This window comes from Procambarus clarkii, chromosome 76 (genome assembly GCF_040958095.1).
Source record: "Procambarus clarkii isolate CNS0578487 chromosome 76, FALCON_Pclarkii_2.0, whole genome shotgun sequence".
NCBI lineage: Eukaryota > Metazoa > Arthropoda > Malacostraca > Decapoda > Cambaridae > Procambarus > Procambarus clarkii.
In genome coordinates this window covers 23,122,804-23,141,983 of record NC_091225.1, presented here as the reverse complement: position 1 = coordinate 23,141,983, position 19,180 = coordinate 23,122,804, and the positions used below count along the sequence as shown (strand labels likewise).

The 19,180-nt window shown below is 39.0% G+C and overlaps 1 protein-coding gene across 1 annotated transcript; it reads right to left on the bottom strand.

Moving 5' to 3' along the window:
• Nucleotides 1–17,628: 17,628 nt before the first annotated feature.
• On the bottom strand, nucleotides 17,629–18,483 carry LOC138357227 (zinc finger protein 708-like). Its single transcript, XM_069313887.1, has one exon. The coding sequence runs from the start codon at nucleotides 18,481–18,483 to the stop codon at nucleotides 17,629–17,631; it is 855 nt and encodes a 284-aa protein (XP_069169988.1).
• Nucleotides 18,484–19,180: the final 697 nt, after the last annotated feature.

Sequence of the window (19,180 nt, the reverse complement as noted above, 5' to 3'; positions counted from 1 at the left end):
TGTCCCTGGAAATTCAGCTTGTGGTCAATGAGAATGCCAAGGAATTTGCCATCTAATTTGTTACAAATTTGGGTATTATTTATTTTGAGATTTATATGACTAGAGGATTTATTGCCAAACAGAATATAGAAAGTTTTGTCAATGTTAAGGGTGAGTTTGTTGGCAGTTAGCCAAAGATGGACTTTATTTAGCTCAGTATTTACTGTGGCATTTAGAGCAAGAGGGTCAGGACTGGAGTAAATGAAGGTTGTGTCGTCAGCAAATAGAATTGGTTTGAGGTGTTGGGAGGCATTTGGAAGGTCATTAATGTAGATGAGAAAGAGGAGAGGGCCAAGTATGCTGCCCTGAGGAACACCAATGTTGATGGGTAGGGTGGGAGAAATTGTATTATTCACAGAAACATATTGGAGCCTGTCAGTAAGGTAGGACTCGAGGTATTGTAGGGAGTGTCCTCTGACTCCATAATGATGTAATTTAAGAAGAAGGTTATGGTGGTTGACAGTATCAAAAGCTTTACGCAGGTCCACAAATAACCCAACAGGGAACTCCTTTTTATCAAGAGCTGTATGAATCGAGTTAAGCATACTAATAAGTGCATCGTTAGTGCTTTTTTTGGGTCTGAAGCCATATTGGCAAGGGCTAAGTATATTGAGTTTGGCTAGATATGAGTAAAGCTGCTTATATATAAGTTTTTCAAAAATTTTTGACAAGTTTGGCAGGATTGATATAGGTCTGTAGTTGTTAACATCTGTGGGGTCACCACATTTGTGGACAGGCGTTACTCTCGCTTTTTTTAGAATATCTGGAAAGGTTTGGAGTTCAAGTGACTTGTTGAAGAGCAAAGCAATAGCAGGGGCTAAAGATCTGGAGGCTTTTTTGTAAATTAAAGTTGGTATCTCCTCAAGGGCACCAGACTTGGTTGTAAGGGAAAGGATTATCTCATTGACGTCAGTGGAGTTAATAGGCTTTAGGTACAGAGACTGTGGATAGTTACCTGTAAGATAGTCCTTAATGTCAGTACTGGAAGATTGAATATCATTTGCAAGGGATGAACCAATGGAAGAGAAGAACCTATTGAACTCAATAGCAGAATCAGAGGCTGAAAGCTGACCATCGTTATTAGACAGGAGAGTCGGTTTGTTATTTAAAGATTTCTTTGATCCCAATATTTGTGAAATTGTGCTCCAAGTTTGTTTAATGTTGCTCTTTATTTGAGTAAATTTATCTTCGTAGTATTTAGTTTTGGCTCGTCTAATTATCTTAGATAGCAATAATGAGTAATTCTTTGAGAATTCTTTGGAGACAATTCCTAACCTATACTTCTTCTCAAGGTCGTGTTTTTTGTTAATGGATTTCAGTATTCCCTTTGTAAGCCAAGGATTGTTAAGCCTTTTGCTTGTGACTTGTTTTGTAAGCCTAGGACAGTGGGTGTTATAAAGGCTAAGAGTTGTTTGTAGAAAAGATTGCACTGCTAGGTTGATGTCCCCTATGTTACCTAACTCAGACTCCCAGTTGACATTATCAGCAGCAGTTATAAAATTGTTTATAGCAGTTTCATTGTGCAGCCTAAAGCTTAACTCCCTTGTTTCTAGAGGTGGTGTGCTAATGTTAGTTAAGAGAAATGTGGGTACGTAGTGGTCTGTAGTGCTATCGGTGATTATACCTGAAGTCTACTATTATCTCTACTGCTGAAGGCTCCCTTGCCAGTCTCTGCATTTCAGATGACATCACTAACAATTTTAGCTCCCAGCCAAAGAAAAAATTAAAAAATAAAAATTGGAAAAAAAAAAAAATTTGCACGGCCCCTAACACAAGGCCACACTAACCTTAATCGTGAAAGGATCCAGCTGGGTGTCCAGTCAGTGCAAGAAATGGTCACTGCTTGAGTCGCAAGCGGGAATGTTTCTGGCGGGGGAGAAAGAAACAATTGCGCAGCGCGTCCCGCGGCGTTGCGCGGGCAGTTTGGGGCCGTATAAATACGGGCGCACAATGGGGCTCTGCCTCACTCCGCCTGCCCTCGCCGCTGCCCTCGCAAAACCCCACCCTCCCCCCCTTTTGCAAGCGGCTGCTTTTGTACCCCCGTCATGCTTTGCACAGTTGTCCCGATTGTCTCCCCACTGCATGTGGGAAGGGGGGTGCAGCGCCGGTCCCCAAGTGTCCCGCTGTCCGCAGCTAATACTTTGCCCAGTCTAGGTGCTAGTAAGCCCTACTTGTAGTCACCCCCCTTCTCCTTATCCATTAGGTCTTTTACGGCCTCTTGGCCGGGTACATTACGTGTTATGTGGTCTCTCACTTATTAGTTATTCTTTGTGTCCTGCCTGTTATATCCTAGTGTTATATAATTACTACACATTTGCACTCGGCCTTAATTCTAGTACCAGTTAACCTTTAGGTTTCTGCAGAATTAGTTTCCATGTCACTATAGGCTAAGGTCTCATACTTACTACGGGTGTACCTTTTAAGTTAAATCTAGTCCTCGGACTTGGAATTGTTACTGTTAATTCTTACTTTATATATTTACTTTATATATTTTAATATAAACGTTATACATTTACTTAATTTATATTTGAAAACTTTATATATTTACATGTTCAATATTAAGTTTAATATAATATCAACTTTGTTATAAGTCTATAATATAAACCGTGTTTAATATAAACTTTATATAATTACTTACTTTATATATTTACATGTTCTGCAGAATTTAATCTTCAATAAACTTTAACGCCCCATACTGCCAGTATCTTTCTCCCCCTGGTCAGAAATGTCCTTTGCTAGATGAGCTGGACCCTAGGCTAACACAACCGTTCTGCGGAAAACAAAAATTTTTAGTTTTGGCACTCAATCTAATTTTTTACACTTATAATGTTCCTCCCGGACTGGCCAACCACTTGTGATAATATAAATGTGTCGTGGGCTTGCTATGGGGAACTGGTACTATTAAGGGGTAAGCTAGGGTAGTTAGAAGACAGAGTATCAAATATGGGAGAGCTAAAAGGCCCGGCCCCCAAAATAAACTATCCACAGTAATAATACCTTGCTACTAGACCATATATGTCAGTCTAAGGGTTGATCAATGCACTCCCACACAGGAAGAAGGGATACTCTATAATTCATGTACTTATTTATTAACCCCTTAACAGCCCCCCATATACACTCACACCAATAACAATAATAATAATAACTTTACCACACTACCTTACGTTAAAAAGCCTTGGTCCACTTAGGCAGGATACAAGGTTTACACTAAGAACAAGCTAGGGTAAAGTACTACTGGATAAGCACTGAAGCTGGATGCAGCTTAGGGTAGATCGAGACACCACATGGTACCCTAATACAAAACACAACACTTAGGGGTACCCAAAACACTGGCAAATACTACCCCCAGGTCTCACCAATATTTACTACCAGAGTAGGTACACTTAAAGCGCCCTGTACTTAACTTAATGGTACAGGAACTTCAGGTAAGGGAAATAAGTAAGAGGAGAAGGGAGGAGAGTAGGGGTGCAGCCACAGAGTAGGTCTCCTCCCCACGAACACCAGCCAGAGAAGAACGCTCCTAGCGACCAGCTAGGCCTCCCGCATGTCGTGGTGCCGGAAGGAGCCTAATTGATTGTGCAGCTAAGCACATTAAAGATCTTCCCCTATGCAACGTATTGTTACTTTACAAATGATTAGAAAGTATTAGTAAGCAAAGTTGGTGCCTATGTTATTATTTAATAATCAACCCCCAGCTCAGTCTTTAAATGCTCTTTGAGAAACAATAATAGTCTTACGTCTGGCAGGGAAGATACAGACAATGACGCATAGGGTTGCGTTCAGCTATACTATAGTTAAGTTTAATAACTCAATTTTGACCTCTGGTTTACACTAAAGAACCCAGGGTCGTAACAAGGAGGCTAAGAAGGGAGGAGGAGGAGGTCGAGGAGGAAGGAGTAGGTCGAGGAGGAAGGAGGAGGAGGAGTAGATCAAGGAGGAAGGAGGAGGAGAACAAGGAGGAAGGAGGAGGAGGTCGAGGCAGAGGAGGAAGGAGGATGAGAAAAAGGAGGAAGGAGTATGTCTAAGAGGAAGGAGGAAGAGGAAAGGAGGGGGAAGGAGTAGGACGTCTGGGGGGAAAAGGTGGAATTAGGTAACGGAGAAGAGGAGGAGGAAGAATAGCATGGGTAGGAGTAGTACAGGTAAGAGGGGGAGGGGGAAGAGGAGGAGGAGTAAGAGAAGGGGGATGAGAAGGAAGGGAAAGAGGAGAAGGAGGGGAGAGGGGGGAGAGGGGAGGGGTAAGAGAAGGAGGATGAGGAGGGGGTAGGGATAAGAGAAGGGGAAGAATAGGGTTTAGAGAAGGGGAAGAGGAGGGGGGAGGGGTAAGAGGTGGTGATTAAGGAGGGGGGAGGGGTAAGAGAAGGGGGATGAGGAGGAAGGGGAGGAGGGGTAAGAGAAGGAAGGGGCGAGGGCGAGGTGATTGTAGGTGGAGGGGGTTACCTGGTTGATGGGGTTCTGGGAGTTCTTCTACTCCCCAAGCCCGGCCTGAGGCCAGGCTTGACTTGTGAGAGTTTGGTCCACTAGGCTGTTGCTTGGAGCGGCCCGCAGGCCCATATACCCACCACAGCCCGGTTGGTCCGGCACTCCTTGGAGTCAATATTACAGTCTACAGAGGAATATTACTTAGAAATTTTACAGTCTCCGTGGTGTAGTGGTAAGACACTCGCCTGGCGTTCCGCGAGCGTTATGTCATGGGTTCGTATCCTGGCCGGGGAGGATTTACTGGGCGCAATTCCTTAACTGTAGCCTCTGTTTAACGCAACAGTAAAATGTGTACTTGGTTGTAACAACGATTCTTCGCGGCGGGGATCGTATTCCAGGGACCTGCCCGAAACGCTACGCGTACTAGTGGCTGTACAAGAATGTAACAACTCTTGTATATATCTCAAAAAAAAAAAAAAAAAAATCTAGTTTCCTCTTGAAGATGTCCACGGTTGTTCCGACAATATTTCTTATGCTTGCTGGGAGGACGTTGAACAACCGCGGGCCTCTGATGTTTATACAGTGTTCTCTGGTTGTGCCTATGGCACCTCTGCTCTTCACTGGTTCTATTCTGCATTTTCTTCCATATCGTTCACTCCAGTACGTTGTTATTTTACTGTGTAGATTTGGTACTTGGCCCTCCAGTATCTTCCAGGTGTATATTATTTGATATCTCTCTCGTCTTCTTTCTAGTGAGTGCATTTGGAGGGCTTTGAGACGATCCCAATAATTTAGGTGCTTTATAGCGTCTATGCGTGCCGTATATGTTCTCTGTATTCCCTCTATTTCAGCAATCTCTCCTGCTCTGAAGGGGGACGTGAGTACTGAGCAGTACTCAAGACGGGACAACACAAGTGACTTGAAGAGTACAACCATTGTGATGGGATCCCTGGATTTGAAAGTTCTCGTAATCCATCCTATCATTTTCTGGCTGTCGCAATATTTGCTTGGTTATGCTCCTTAAAAGTTAGGTCGTCAGACATTATTATTCCTAAATCCTTTACACGCTGTTTTCCTTCTATGGGTACATTTGATTGTGTTTTGTACTCTGTATTATGTTTAAGGTCCTCTTTTTTACCGTACCTGAGTACCTGGAATTTATCACTGTTAAACATCATGTTATTTTCTGATGCCCAGTCGAAAACTTTATTAATATCAGCTTCAAGTTTTTCAATGTCTTCAGCCGAGATAATTTTCATGCTGATTTTTGTGTCATCTGCAAAGGATGATACGAAGCTGTGACTTGTATTTTTGTCTATATCTGATATGAGAATAAGGAAAAGCAGCGGTGCAAGGACTGTACCCTGAGGTACAGAGCTTTTAACTGCACTTGGACTAGATTTTATATGGTTGACCGTTACTCGCTGAGTCCTGTTTGACAGAAAACTGAGTATCCAGCGTCCTACTTTACCGGTTATTCCCATTGACTTCATTTTGTGTCCTCTCACGCCATGGTCACATTTATCGAAAGCCTTTGCGAAGTCCGTGTATATCACATCAGCATTCTGTTTTTCTTCTAATGCCTCAGTGACTTTGTCGTAGTGCTCAAGTAGCTGTGAGAGGCACGATCTTCCCGCTCGAAATCCATGTTGGCCTGGGTTGTGAAGGTCATTGGTCTCCATGAAACTGGTGACCTGACTCCTAATCACTCTCTCAAATACTTTTATGATGTGCGATGTTAGTGCAACTGGTCTATAATTTTTTGCTAATGCTTTGCTCCCTCCCTTGTGTAGAGGGCTATGTCTGCTACTTTAAGTGCATCTGGTATCTCCCCCGTGTCCAAGCTCTTCCTCCACACTATACTGAGTGCCTGTGCTACCGGCACTTTGCATTTCTTTATAAATATTGAATTCCATGAGTCTGGACCTGGGGCCGAGTGCATGGGCATGTTTTCAATTTCTTTTTCAAAATTTAGTGCATTCGTGTTTATATCAGTTATATTTACAGGGGTTTGAATATCCCGCATAAAGAAATTGTCTGGATCTTCCACCTTCATGTTGTTTATTGGAGTGCTATTAAACATGTCCTCATACTGCTTTTTTTAGGATTTCACTAATTTCTTTGTCATCCTCCGTGTATAAACCTTCACTTGTACGAATAGGTCCAATAGGTCCCAGTGAATTAACTTAATTAACCCCCTGTCAACTAGTGGGGCTAGGTATCCTAAGTCTCCTTGTTTCATTTTCTGACTTAATTTTTAACTCACTCTTAACTAGTCATTTACTGAAATTTTTTAATTGAGTGCATTAATAGTTCTTCAGGACTTATTAATTATACAGTCATAACTGAATTATTTATAGCTAATAGTCATTAGCTTAAATTTGCCTATGTTTATTATTCAACTTTTCTTTGATTTCATTTATTACCTAGGTTGCCTAGCCTCGCCATGCTCCCTTACTCCATTGTACCCCTGGCTTTGCCTGCATCTCAAATTGCAAATTGATACTTACAGTGTACCTGAGAGTACTTGTAAGCAATCTACCTCATTTTTCATTTTTGCTCAATTTGTTTGTGTATTGCTTAGTCTTGTTTATATTTTTGTTTTGTATTTCTATATCTTGTGTTTTGTATAGTCCATGTTTATATGTTTTTTCTTTAATCTCATTTATTACCTAGGTTGCCTAGACTAGCCATACTCCCTTACTCCATTGTTCCCCTGTAAGCCCCTTGTAAGCTAACTTTTTTTTTTATTCATTTTGTGTTTGTTTTGTACTGTATTGTGTACATATTTTTTCCCTTTTTTATAGCTTATTTCTACCTTGTAATTTGCCTTTCTTTCCTTGTTTTTCCTGCAATCAGCTTTTTTTATGCAGACAAGTATATAGACCCAGAACTTAACCTCTTATCCACTATCTATGACAATAATCACTTTAATGATTTAAATTGCAGATATTTTGCAGCACATGATGTAAACAATGTATTAACTCATTATCACAATATCTCTGTAATCAATTTGAACGTTAGATCCCTAGGTAAACACTTCGATGATGTTAGTGCCTTGATTGAAACTATTGACAACAAATTCTCTTTTATTATACTTACTGAAACATGGTTGAAAGAGGATACTACTCAACTCTTTAACATGCCTAACTACTCAGCAATTCACAACTGTCGTCAACTTCAGAGAGGTGGTGGCACTGCTCTTTACTATCACCAAGAACTAACATGCTTAAAAGAAATTTACATGACTACATCCGATCCTATCTTAGTGACAGACACCAATATGTAACCATCAATGATACAACTTCTTCCACTCTACCAATTACCGTTGGAGTGCCACAGGGCAGCATCTTAGGACCTCTTCTATTTCTTATATATATAAATGATCTGCCTAATGTCTCTAATATTCTCAAACCTATATTGTTTGCTGACGATACTACCCTTATCTACTCAAACCTCAACCCACATACACTAAATAATGTTGTGAATAATGAATTAAAAAAAGTCCACTTATGGATGTCAACGAACAAACTAACATTAAACATCGAAAAGACTTACTACATCTTATTTGGAAGCAAATCATCAAATGCAATTCAGCTACAGATAGACAACATTAACATCAGTAATAAAAATGATGGCAAGTTTCTTGGCCTATTCCTAGACAAGAGACTCAACTTCAGCACCCACATTCAACACATAACTAAGAAAGTCTCTAAGACAGTTGGTATACTCTCCAAAATCAGATATTATGTTCCTAACTCTGCTCTCCTCTCACTATATTATGCACTAATCTACCCCTATCTTAATTATGGTATCTGTGCATGGGGGTCTACCACTGCAAACCACCTTAAGCCCATCATCACACAGCAAAAATCTGCTATCAGAATAATAACAAACTCTGCTTTCAGACAACACTCAGCTCCCTTGTTTAAATCTCTAAACTTGCTAAATATTAACTCCCTCCACACATTCTCTTGTGTCAACTACATTTACAAAACCCTGTTCTTAAATGCAAACCATGCTCTGAAACTCTCCCTGGACAGATGTAATAGGACCCATTATCACCACACCAGAAATAAATATCTCTTTGATATCCCCAGGGTCAAACTTAATCTGTGTAAACACTCTATGCAAATTAAGGGACCTAGTCTATGGAACTCACTCCCTAGTGAATTGAAAAACTGTAAAACTTTTGCCTTATTTAAAAGCAAAACCAAAAAGTACCTAACTTCATCTATTTAGTTTCCTACACTGAGTTTTAAATTTGCTCTGTACCTAGTGGTACCCAATCTCCTAATTTTTTTGTAATATCAAACAACCTTATCATTGTGTTCATTGCTGTCTTCTTTTATGTGCTAGCCATATGCTGTATTGTGACTACCAATTTTTGTCAACTACCATTCAAGCTGTCATTGCAATCAATCTTTTATTGTTTCTGCTGTATTGTGCCTACCAATTTGTTGTCAACTACCATTTTAAGCTGTCATTGCAATCAATCATAGCTACCTATGTGCTTTAATATACTGTACCTATAATTTTCTCTCATCTTTTTTTTTTTTTCATTCCATGTATTCTGTTATCATTTTTTTGTCTATAAATTTTGCAAGTATTTACCTCCTTAAAATTTTCTTAGATTAAGGACCTGCCCGAAACGCTGCGCGTGCTAGTGGCTTTACAAGACTGTAATTACCATAATTGTATCCTCACATTCCTTATGTACATTCTTGTATATGCATCAATAAATAAATAAATAATAAATAAATAAATTAGAACTAGAGACTGCTATGGGGAGTATATCTTCGCCAGCTTCAAAGTCAAAGGTGCCGAGTCTGTTCTGTCTGTGGGTGCAGTTTATAGAATTCCTAACACTGATGTGTCCGAATTCAACTCAAACCTTAGAAATCTAATACTTGATAACAGACTGAACAAAAACCACCTAATTATCGCAGGGGACTTTAATATTGACCTCTGCGAGCCAGAACACCCTACTGCTGTTAGCTTCCTCAACTGTATGAATTCCTGCTTCCTCATACCCTTAATCACTAGACCTACTAGAATCACTGATAGCACTGCCACGACTCTAGATCACATCTGGACAAACATAACCTCTCCGCTTACTTCAGGTATAATCACCGATAGCACTACAGACCACTACCCCACATTTCTCTTAGACGTTTTAGACTGCACAATGAAACTGCTATAGACAATTTTATAACTGCTGCTGATAATGTCAACTGGGAGTCCGAGTTAGGTAACATAGAGGACATCAACCTAGCAGTGCAATCTTTTCTTCAAAAAACTCTTAGCCTTTATAATACCCACTGTCCTATGCTTACAAAACAAGTCACAACCAAAAGGCTTAACAATCCCTGGCTTACAAAGGGAATACTTAAATCTATTAATAAAAAACATGACCTTGAGAAGAAGTATAGGTTAGGAATCGTCTCCAAAGAATTCTCAAAGAATTACTCATTATTGCTATCTAAGATAATTAGACGAGCCAAAACTAAATACTACGAAGATAAATTTACCCAAATAAAGAGCAACATTAAACAAACTTGGAGCTTAATTTCACAAATATTGGGATCAAAGAAGTCTTTAAATAACAAACCGACTCTCCTGTCTAATAACGATGGTCAGCTTTCAGCCTCTGATTCTGCTATTGAGTTCAATAGGTTCTTCTCTTCCATTGGTTCATCCCTTGCAAATGATATTCCATCTTCCAGTACTGACATTAAGGACTATCTTACAGGTAACTATCCACAGTCTCTGTACCTAAAGCCTATTAATTCCGCTGACGTCAATGAGATAATCCTTTCCCTTAAAACCAAGTCTGGTGCCCTTGAGGAGATACCAACTTTAATTTACAAAAAAGCCTCCAGACCTTTAGCCCCTGCTATTGCTTTGCTCTTCAACAAGTCACTTGAACTCCAAACCTTTCCAGATGTTCTAAAAAAAGCGAGAGTAACGCCTGTCCACAAATGTGGTGATCTCACAGATGTTAACAACTACAGACCTATATCAATCCTGCCAAACTTGTCAAAAATTTTTGAAAAACTAATCTATAAGCAGCTTTACTCATATCTAGCCAAACTCAATATACTAAGCCCTTGCCAATATGGCTTCAGACCCAAAAAACCCACTAACGATGCACTTATTAGTATGCTTAAAACGATTCATACAGCTCTTGATAAAAATGAGTTCCCTGTTGGGTTATTTGTGGACCTGCGTAAAGCTTTTGATACTGTCAACCACCAAAACCTTCTTCATAAATTACATCATTATGGAGTCAGAGGACACTCCCTACAATACCTCAAATCCTACCTTACTGACAGGCTCCAATATGTTTCTGTGAATAATACAATTTCTCCCACCCTACCCATCAACATATTGGTGTTCCTCAGGGCAGCATACTTGGCCCTCTCCTCTTTCTCATCTACATTAATGACCTTCCAACACCTCAAACCAATTCTATTTGCTGACGACACAACCTTCATTTACTCCAGTCCTGATCCCCTTGCTCTAAATGCCACAGTAAATACTGAGCTAAATAAAGTCCATCTTTGGCTAACTGCCAACAAACTCACCCTTAACATTGACAAAACTTTCTATATTCTGTTTGGCAAAAAATCCTCTAATCAAATAAATCTCAAAATAAACAATACCCAAATTTGTAACAAATTAGATGGCAAATTCCTTGGCATTCTCATTGACCACAAGCTGAATTTCCAGGGACACATTCTAAATATATCAAAAAAAGTTTCAAAAACTGTGGGCATTCTTTCTAAGATCAGATATTATGTACCACGCCCTGCCCTGGTGACTCTCTATTACTCCCTTATCTATCCATATCTCAACTATGGTATTTGTGCTTGGGGCTCTACTACCCAAAATCACTTACATCCTCTAATTACTCAACACAAAGCTGCTATTAGGACAATATCCAACTCTGGCCCCAGGCATCATTCGGTACCCCTACTCAAATCTCTGAATATGTTAGACATTAAGTCACTGCACATTCGCTCATGTGTATTATACATATATAAAACGCTAAACTATAATGCCAATCCTGATCTCAAAAGCTTCATAGAAGGATGTAACAGAACCCATGAGCACCACACCAGAAATAAATACAGTTTTGATATTCCTAGAGTACGACTTAATCAAACTAGAAATGCTCTACAAATCAAGGGGCCCAGAATGTGGAATGACCTTCCCAACCATGTTAAAGACTGTACCTCTCTCAACCAGTTTAAGTCAAAAACGAAGCTATACCTAATAAATTCCCTGTAACCTACCTTACCCTTCTATTGTCAACCAATGTCTGTTTTTTTAAGAGCGCTGTTTGTTGACATAATTGTATATGTGCTGCTTTTTCATCTATGTTTTCATTTCTTGTTTTCATTCTACTCATTATGCTCAATTAGTATTCAGCTTGTCATTTAAGTTTATCATGCCCGAAACGCTTTGCGTAATAGTAGCTTTAGGCATTGTATGTACTAGCTCTACCTATAAGTCAACCAATCTTTGTAAAAATTTATTGTATGTATGTACCTTACCTAAATAAAAAAATTATTATTATTATTATTAATTATAATACTGGCAGTGGTTTTTGCTTTTGATTTCGCATATGAGAAGAAATATTTTGGATTTTTCTTTATTTCCTGAATTGCTTTCTGTTCTAACTGCCATTTTTCAGTTTCTTATGAGTGTTTCAATTTCCGCTCGATTTCTTCAATCTCCCTATTTAAATTATTCCTTCTTTGACGGGAAATTCGTGTCTGCATAAGCAGTTCCGTTATTTTTTTCCTGCGTTTATAGTGTCGTCTGCGTTCTCTTTCTGGCTTTCCTCAAAGGAACATGTTTCAGACAGACTTGATACGCTTCTGAAGTCAGTTTTTCTATTCCTTCTGTAGGACTTGTATTACTTAGAACAGTTCCCCATGGAATGTTTGTAAGTTCCCTGTTTATTATCTCCCAGTCTATCCTTTTATTATTAAAATTGAATTTACTGAATATATAGCCCCTCTCGCTTTATCAACGTTTTAGGTCTATTCTGAGTATTGATGGTCGTTTGCACTTCAATGAGTTTGTGATCTGAGTATGTGGTATCTGATATCGTAATGTCTCTGATAATGTCTTCATTGTTCGTAAAGACCAGATCTAGAATATTTTCATTTCTCGTTGGCTCCGATATCTGCTGATTGAGTGAAAATTTGTCACAGAATCTAAGTAGTTCTCTAATCTGTGGTTGGTTAGGTCCTGATAGATTTCCTGGTATAATATTATTGTTTGCTATTTTCCACCTGAGACTAGGCAAGTTGAAGTCACCTAGGAAGATAATATCAGGTATCGGGTTCACCAAATTATCAAGGCTATTCTCTATTTTGCTTATCTGTTCTGTGAATTCCACAGCCGTTGCATCTGGCGGTTTGTATATTAGAATAATCACTAAATTTATTTTCTCTATTTTTAATCCCAGTACCTCTACCACCTCATTTGTAACGTTTAGGAGCTCCGAGCATACAAGGTCTTCCCTAATATACAGACCCATTCCTCCATGTGACCTAATTTTCCTATCACACCTGTATAGGTTATATCCTGGAATCCAGATCTCACTGTCCAACAATTTCCCTGCATGGGTTTCTGTGAAAGCTCCAAATACTGCATTTGACTCCGTGAGGAGGCCATTTATGAGCTGTACTTTGTTGTTTGTTCTTGTTTTCAGTCCTTGTATGTTGGCAAAGATGAATGAGGTTACTCTATTAGTGATAGTTTGAATGGGAGACTTTTTCTGCAAGCCCATTATTCGTGGACATAATGAGTTTGTTCTGACCAGTACTGATTGTTGTAGGGCAGTTGTCTGTCGTAGTTTTAGTTCCCTTTCGGTGGGTAATTGTATTTGTAATTCTGGAATGCAAGTGGATCTGGCATCCAGTTCCATACACTCTCCATGCTGCTCCTTTTGAATTCTCTGCCGTCCTGGTATAAAAAATTTATAGAGTTTCCTCCAAATTCATTATCCTGCTTGCCACTCTTTAAGTAGCGTTCCGTGCCTTTCACGTGAAAGTGTGGGCAGCTGAGGTCATAGCATTTTCTGTCCTCCAGTGACGTTTGGCACATGTCAGGATGGAAAAACCTACATATTGATCCAAATCGACACTCACCTTTCCTAAGCATATTTAAACATTTTTGGGGATGTTGGTAACTGCATTCTAATCCTTTCTTATTACCAGCATATCTATGTCTGCATATGCCCTTTGCATAAAATTTGCATAAGTCTGTCCTTCTGTTCTGAATTGCTCTATCGGGAACCGTCGTAGTGTCTGTACCTATCGAGCTGTCAGTGCTGTCTGGTACACTTTCTAGTTTACTGTCATCTACATCCTGGCCTACCGAGTCAGAGTTTACAACTTCCTGAGTTTCAGCCTCAGTTTCATCCCTGACTATAGCCTCCGCCCCTTGTATATTAGAATTATATGCTAGACATTAAGTCTCTGCACATTCTCTCATGTGTATTATACATATATAAAACGCTAAACTATAATGCTAATCCTGATCTCAAAAGCTTCATAGAAGGTTGCAACAGAACCCATGAGCACCACACCAGAAATAAATACAGTTTTGATATTCCTAGAGTACGACTTAATCAAACTATAAATGCTCTACAAATCAAGGGGCCCAAAATGTGGAATGACCTTCCCGACCATGTTAAAGACTGTACCTCTCTCAACTAGTTTAAATTAAAAACGAAGCTATACCTAATAAATTCCCTGTAACCTACCTTACCCTTCTATTGTCAACCAATGTCTGTTTTTCTTTAAAGAGCGCTGTTTGTCGACATATTTGTATTTGTGCTGCTTTTTCATCTATGTTTTCATTTCTTGTTTTCATCTACTCATTATGCTCAATTAGTATTAAGCTTGTCATTTAAGTTTATCATGCCCGAAACGCTTTGCGTAATAGTGGCTTTAGGCATTGTATGTACTAGCTCTACCTATAAGTCAACCAATCTTTGTAAAAATTTATTGTATGTATGTACCTTACCTAAATAAAATATTATTATTATTATTATTATTATTATTATTAATTGTTGTTCCTTTCCCACTCCTTCTGGATGGCTGGTAGGCTTCCAATGAATGATGTTTTCCGATCATGCGTCATGTTATCTAGAAGTTTTTTTAGGATATTCCAAGCTGGCAGGTCTTTTTTACACACCCAGAGCAAGTGACCAGCTCTCAGTGCCGTAGTGTTACTCACTCCTGTACAAGCAGAATGGAATCTAGTCTTACAGATATAACATTCAATTCCCGTTACCTTCGTCTTTAAGGAGTTGTTACAGTGGCCACAAATTTGTTTATTTACTCCCATTTTGCCTTGTTTTGTTGTATATATCTATATATTTATAATATTATATGTATATTGTATATTTGTAACAATATATATGTATATATATTTATATGTTTAATATTTATAATATTATATGTATACCGTATATTTGTAATATTATGTATGTTATTTTGTTCAAACTTTATGGCAGGTACTTAGCGTAGGTAGCGAGGCTGGTCCCCGGTCGGTACAGGTGACCTCTTGTGGCCCAGGTTGATGTCACCAGTTTCCAGTTACCCGATTTATAACTACTGATGCCGCCTCTTGCCACTATTCTATATTTCTAGTATTCTATATTTATAATATTCACTTCCAACTTATATGTTGTTGTGATACCCGTTCCTCATCACTGTTCCACGAATCACCGTTCACTATTTTTTCCTCATACACGCATGTACACAAAGCCTCGTTCACTGACTCACACGCGATCTCCCGTTTATTCTCTATTTAACACAAAGTTCTATTGTTAATGACTATTTTCAATTTTCCAGCGGGTCACTATGCACTTTGTTATGTCTGTAATCAGTAATCCACGGCAGTAGTCCTAAGAATCCCTGTTAATGTCACGATTTTAACGGAGCGCGCACGGTACGTCTACCCCCTCCCTCGACCTGACACTGTTTCCTTTAGTATAGCCATGCCCTAATCCAACTTAATATAGCATCCCCAATGCCATGAACCTCAATCATTTTAATCAGTCTTTCATGTGGCACTGTATCAAAAGCTTTGCTAAAGTCAAGGTACACAACATCACAAACCTTAACACTATCAACTGCCTCAACTATGCTGCAATCAAATGATATCAAATTTGTTAAACATGAACGGCCATTTGTAAAACCATGTTGTGAATCATTAATTAATTTATGATTTTCAGGATGAAGAAAAATGGTATTTGCAATTATCGATTCATGTAACTTTCCCACAACAGAAGTTAGGCTAATATATGAATCGGCCCTGATTCAAACTATCTAGTCGATTAGTTGTTATGGAAGTGTTTGGACGTCATCAGTTGCGAGTTGTGTGTAAACCATTTTTCATTCAGAAACAGAGTCTTTGGCACGTGCATGGAATGGACTTTGGGTCTTCCAGCAAACCAAAGTCGGAAGAGTAAGGGGAAGACATGATCACTACCTACAAAATTCTCAGAGGAATTGACAGGGTTGAAAAGGATAAACTGTTTATCATGGGAGGGGAGGGTACATGAACAAGGGGACACAGGTACATGACAAGGGGACACCGAGTACCCAAATGAGCCACAGGGACATCAGAAAGAACTTTTTCAGTGTCAGAGTAGTTAACAGATGGAATGCACTAGGAAGTGATGTGGCGAAGGCTGATTCCATACACAGTTTCAAATGTAGATATGATAGAGCCCAGTAGGCTCAGGAATCTGTACATCAGTTGATTGACAGTTGAAAGGCGGGACCAAAGAGCCAGAGCTCAACCCCCACAAGCACAACTAGGTGAGTATAGGAAAATAAGTATGGTAACTAACATATGTATTTATACTCTACATGTCTTAAAATACACCCATTCTTTATGGCCTACAATTTTATACCCTAACATATATACAAGTTTGGATAATTAATTTTCTCGAGGACTGGCAAATTGTGAATACTGTACTGTGTAAGAACATTACAGTAAATGTACACAAAAATGTTTGTTCTGCCTGTTCTCGACTCATGGATTCCTGATTGCGAGTCGAGAACGGACCCAACTGTATCTCACTCTAACCTATGAATCCTCCACTGTTCATGTATCTTATGCTTGCATTCTTTCTAAAATAAATTATTATTGAAAATCATTTTGAGGCAATGGAGTAGCTTGAACTCACATTCTGGTGATTCCCAGACACCTGCCATAGAGGGTCCTGGTAGTATAATCGGGTTCGTTCTCAACTTACAATCGAGAATTCCAGGTTCAAATCCCGGGTGTCACAAAAATGGTTGGGCATGTTTCCTTTCACCTCATGCGCCTGTCTACATAGCAGTAAATAGGTAACCAAAAGTCAGCTTGTTGTGGGGTTGATAAAAGAATCAGTTGAACATCCGAGGATAAAACAGGAAGCATCAGCAAATTCGAACACCAGGTGTTGACATGCATCAGATGCAGCCTTGCAAAGTGCCTGCACCCAGTGAAATGATAAATATTCACTTATTATTTTGTTTCTCTTACATTTTGCAAATTAATAATTCTATAGCATAATTCCAAACATTCTTTGGAATTTTTAATTTTTTGTGCATAAGCAATATGACCATGTTTTCATAACCGTTGTCCAAAGGATAAATTAATTTCTTAATACAACTAAATTATAGGAATTATTTAAAAAGAATGCAAAATAAAATATTATAACTCTAGTTTGCCTCTGAGAAATATAAAAATATGTTTAACCATCTTCAATTTTGAAATTTTCTAATAACTTCCTAGATGCCCACTTGATCTATGAAGAGAATCTGTTACAAATGAACCACAATGTATAAATATCCTGGTCTATTCTACAGAGCTTTATCTTCCATAGTCACAAGTATTTCTCTCGTAAAACTATGAAATTAGGAATAAGTTTGTAGTTCATTCAGCTGACATGGTGATGACAATATTTTCACAGCAAAACTCAGTTTCATAAAAGCACAGATACAGTATTGGAATAGCAAAAAGTTAATGTCCTGTCATATACGATGCAATACAGCAATACTTAAATGAATGACACTCAAGATGTATTCATCATACATAGGTGACTTTTAACATTATTTAATTTACTTAGGATTTTTTCAGTGGACAGGCCTAGTGAAATTTACTACCTGAATGCACTAAAATGTGACGTATCATATTAGCACGGTACTTAAATCTTTTCCCACACTCGGCACACTCAAAGGGCTTATCATCTGAATGCGCCAACATGTGACTTTTCATATTTCCAAGTTGACCGAAGGTCTTCCCACACTCTGGACACTTATGAGATTTATCAGCTGTATGCACAAACATGTGGCTTATTATAGTTTTTCTATCTCTGAATCCTTTACCACAATCAGCACATTCAAAAGGTTTATAACCTGAATGCACAAACATGTGAGTTTTCATTGACTGTAGATGTCGGAACCGCTTACCACACTCTGGACACTCATGAGGTTTATCATCTGTATGCACTAACATGTGCCTCTTCATATGTACAAGTTGACTGAAGCTGTTCCCGCATTCTGGACACTCATGAGGTTTATCACGTGTATGTACCAACATGTGGGTTTTCATATGTCCAAGTTGACTGAATCTTTTCCTACACTCTGGACACTCATGAGGTTTATAATTCGTATGCACCAACATGTGGGTCTTCACAGATCCAAGTTGACTGAATCTTTTCCCACACTCTGGACACTCGTGAGATTTATCATGAGTATGTACCAACATGTGGGCCTTCAAATATCCAAGTTGATTGAATCTTTTTCCACACTCTGGACACTCATGAGGTTTATTATGGGTATGTACCAACATGTGCCTGTTCATATGTCCATGTTGGGTGAATCTTTTACCACACTGTTGACACTCATGAGGTTTATCACCCGTATGCATCAACACGTGAGTCTTCATATGTCCAAGACGACTGAATCGTTTCCCACACTCTGGACACTCGTGAGGTTTCATCTTCTCTATAATCGTACAGTTGGGAGATTATCTCCTCTTGATGTCTACAGTTGTCTTGTGACGTGGGTCGTCTGGAAACACAACACTCCAACAGGGTAGGATGATGAAGCCTAAGTGTTGGTAGAGTAGAATCACCGACAATGGAGGAGCTGTCCTACTGTTTCTTCCTGCTAGGTTAGTCTCAGCGGTCACGCAAGCTACGATCAACAAAGACAGAATCCGACCACCAGCCATGTTGGATCTTTGGGTGACGTAGGTAAACAATGTTAAGGCGTCGTATCGATAATGGCGTCTCAAGCCACAGTTCTAAACAAACTTATACATTTGATAACTTAGAAAATAAAAATTGGAGACAATTTTGCGAAACTAATTCTTTAAAAATCAAAGTATTGCAGATTATTCCGATTATAACATTGATGATCCTTATAGTTGACTTCATCGCGCGAATTACTCAAACTGCACAATTGTGGATTTGTTCATTTACTCAAACTGTTGGGAAATTCCGAAGGAGCCGTGATCAGGATTCGAACCTATGGGGTGGGTATGCCGGATCTAAGACTTGGTACATTGACCACATCTCACACTAATATTTTTACTATTTCGGACACCAGCTTTGGACGTTTCATATGTGTACGTACGTGTTCTTCACCCCATACCCATCTTGTGAGCGGTAATGGACCCCATACCCATCCTGTGA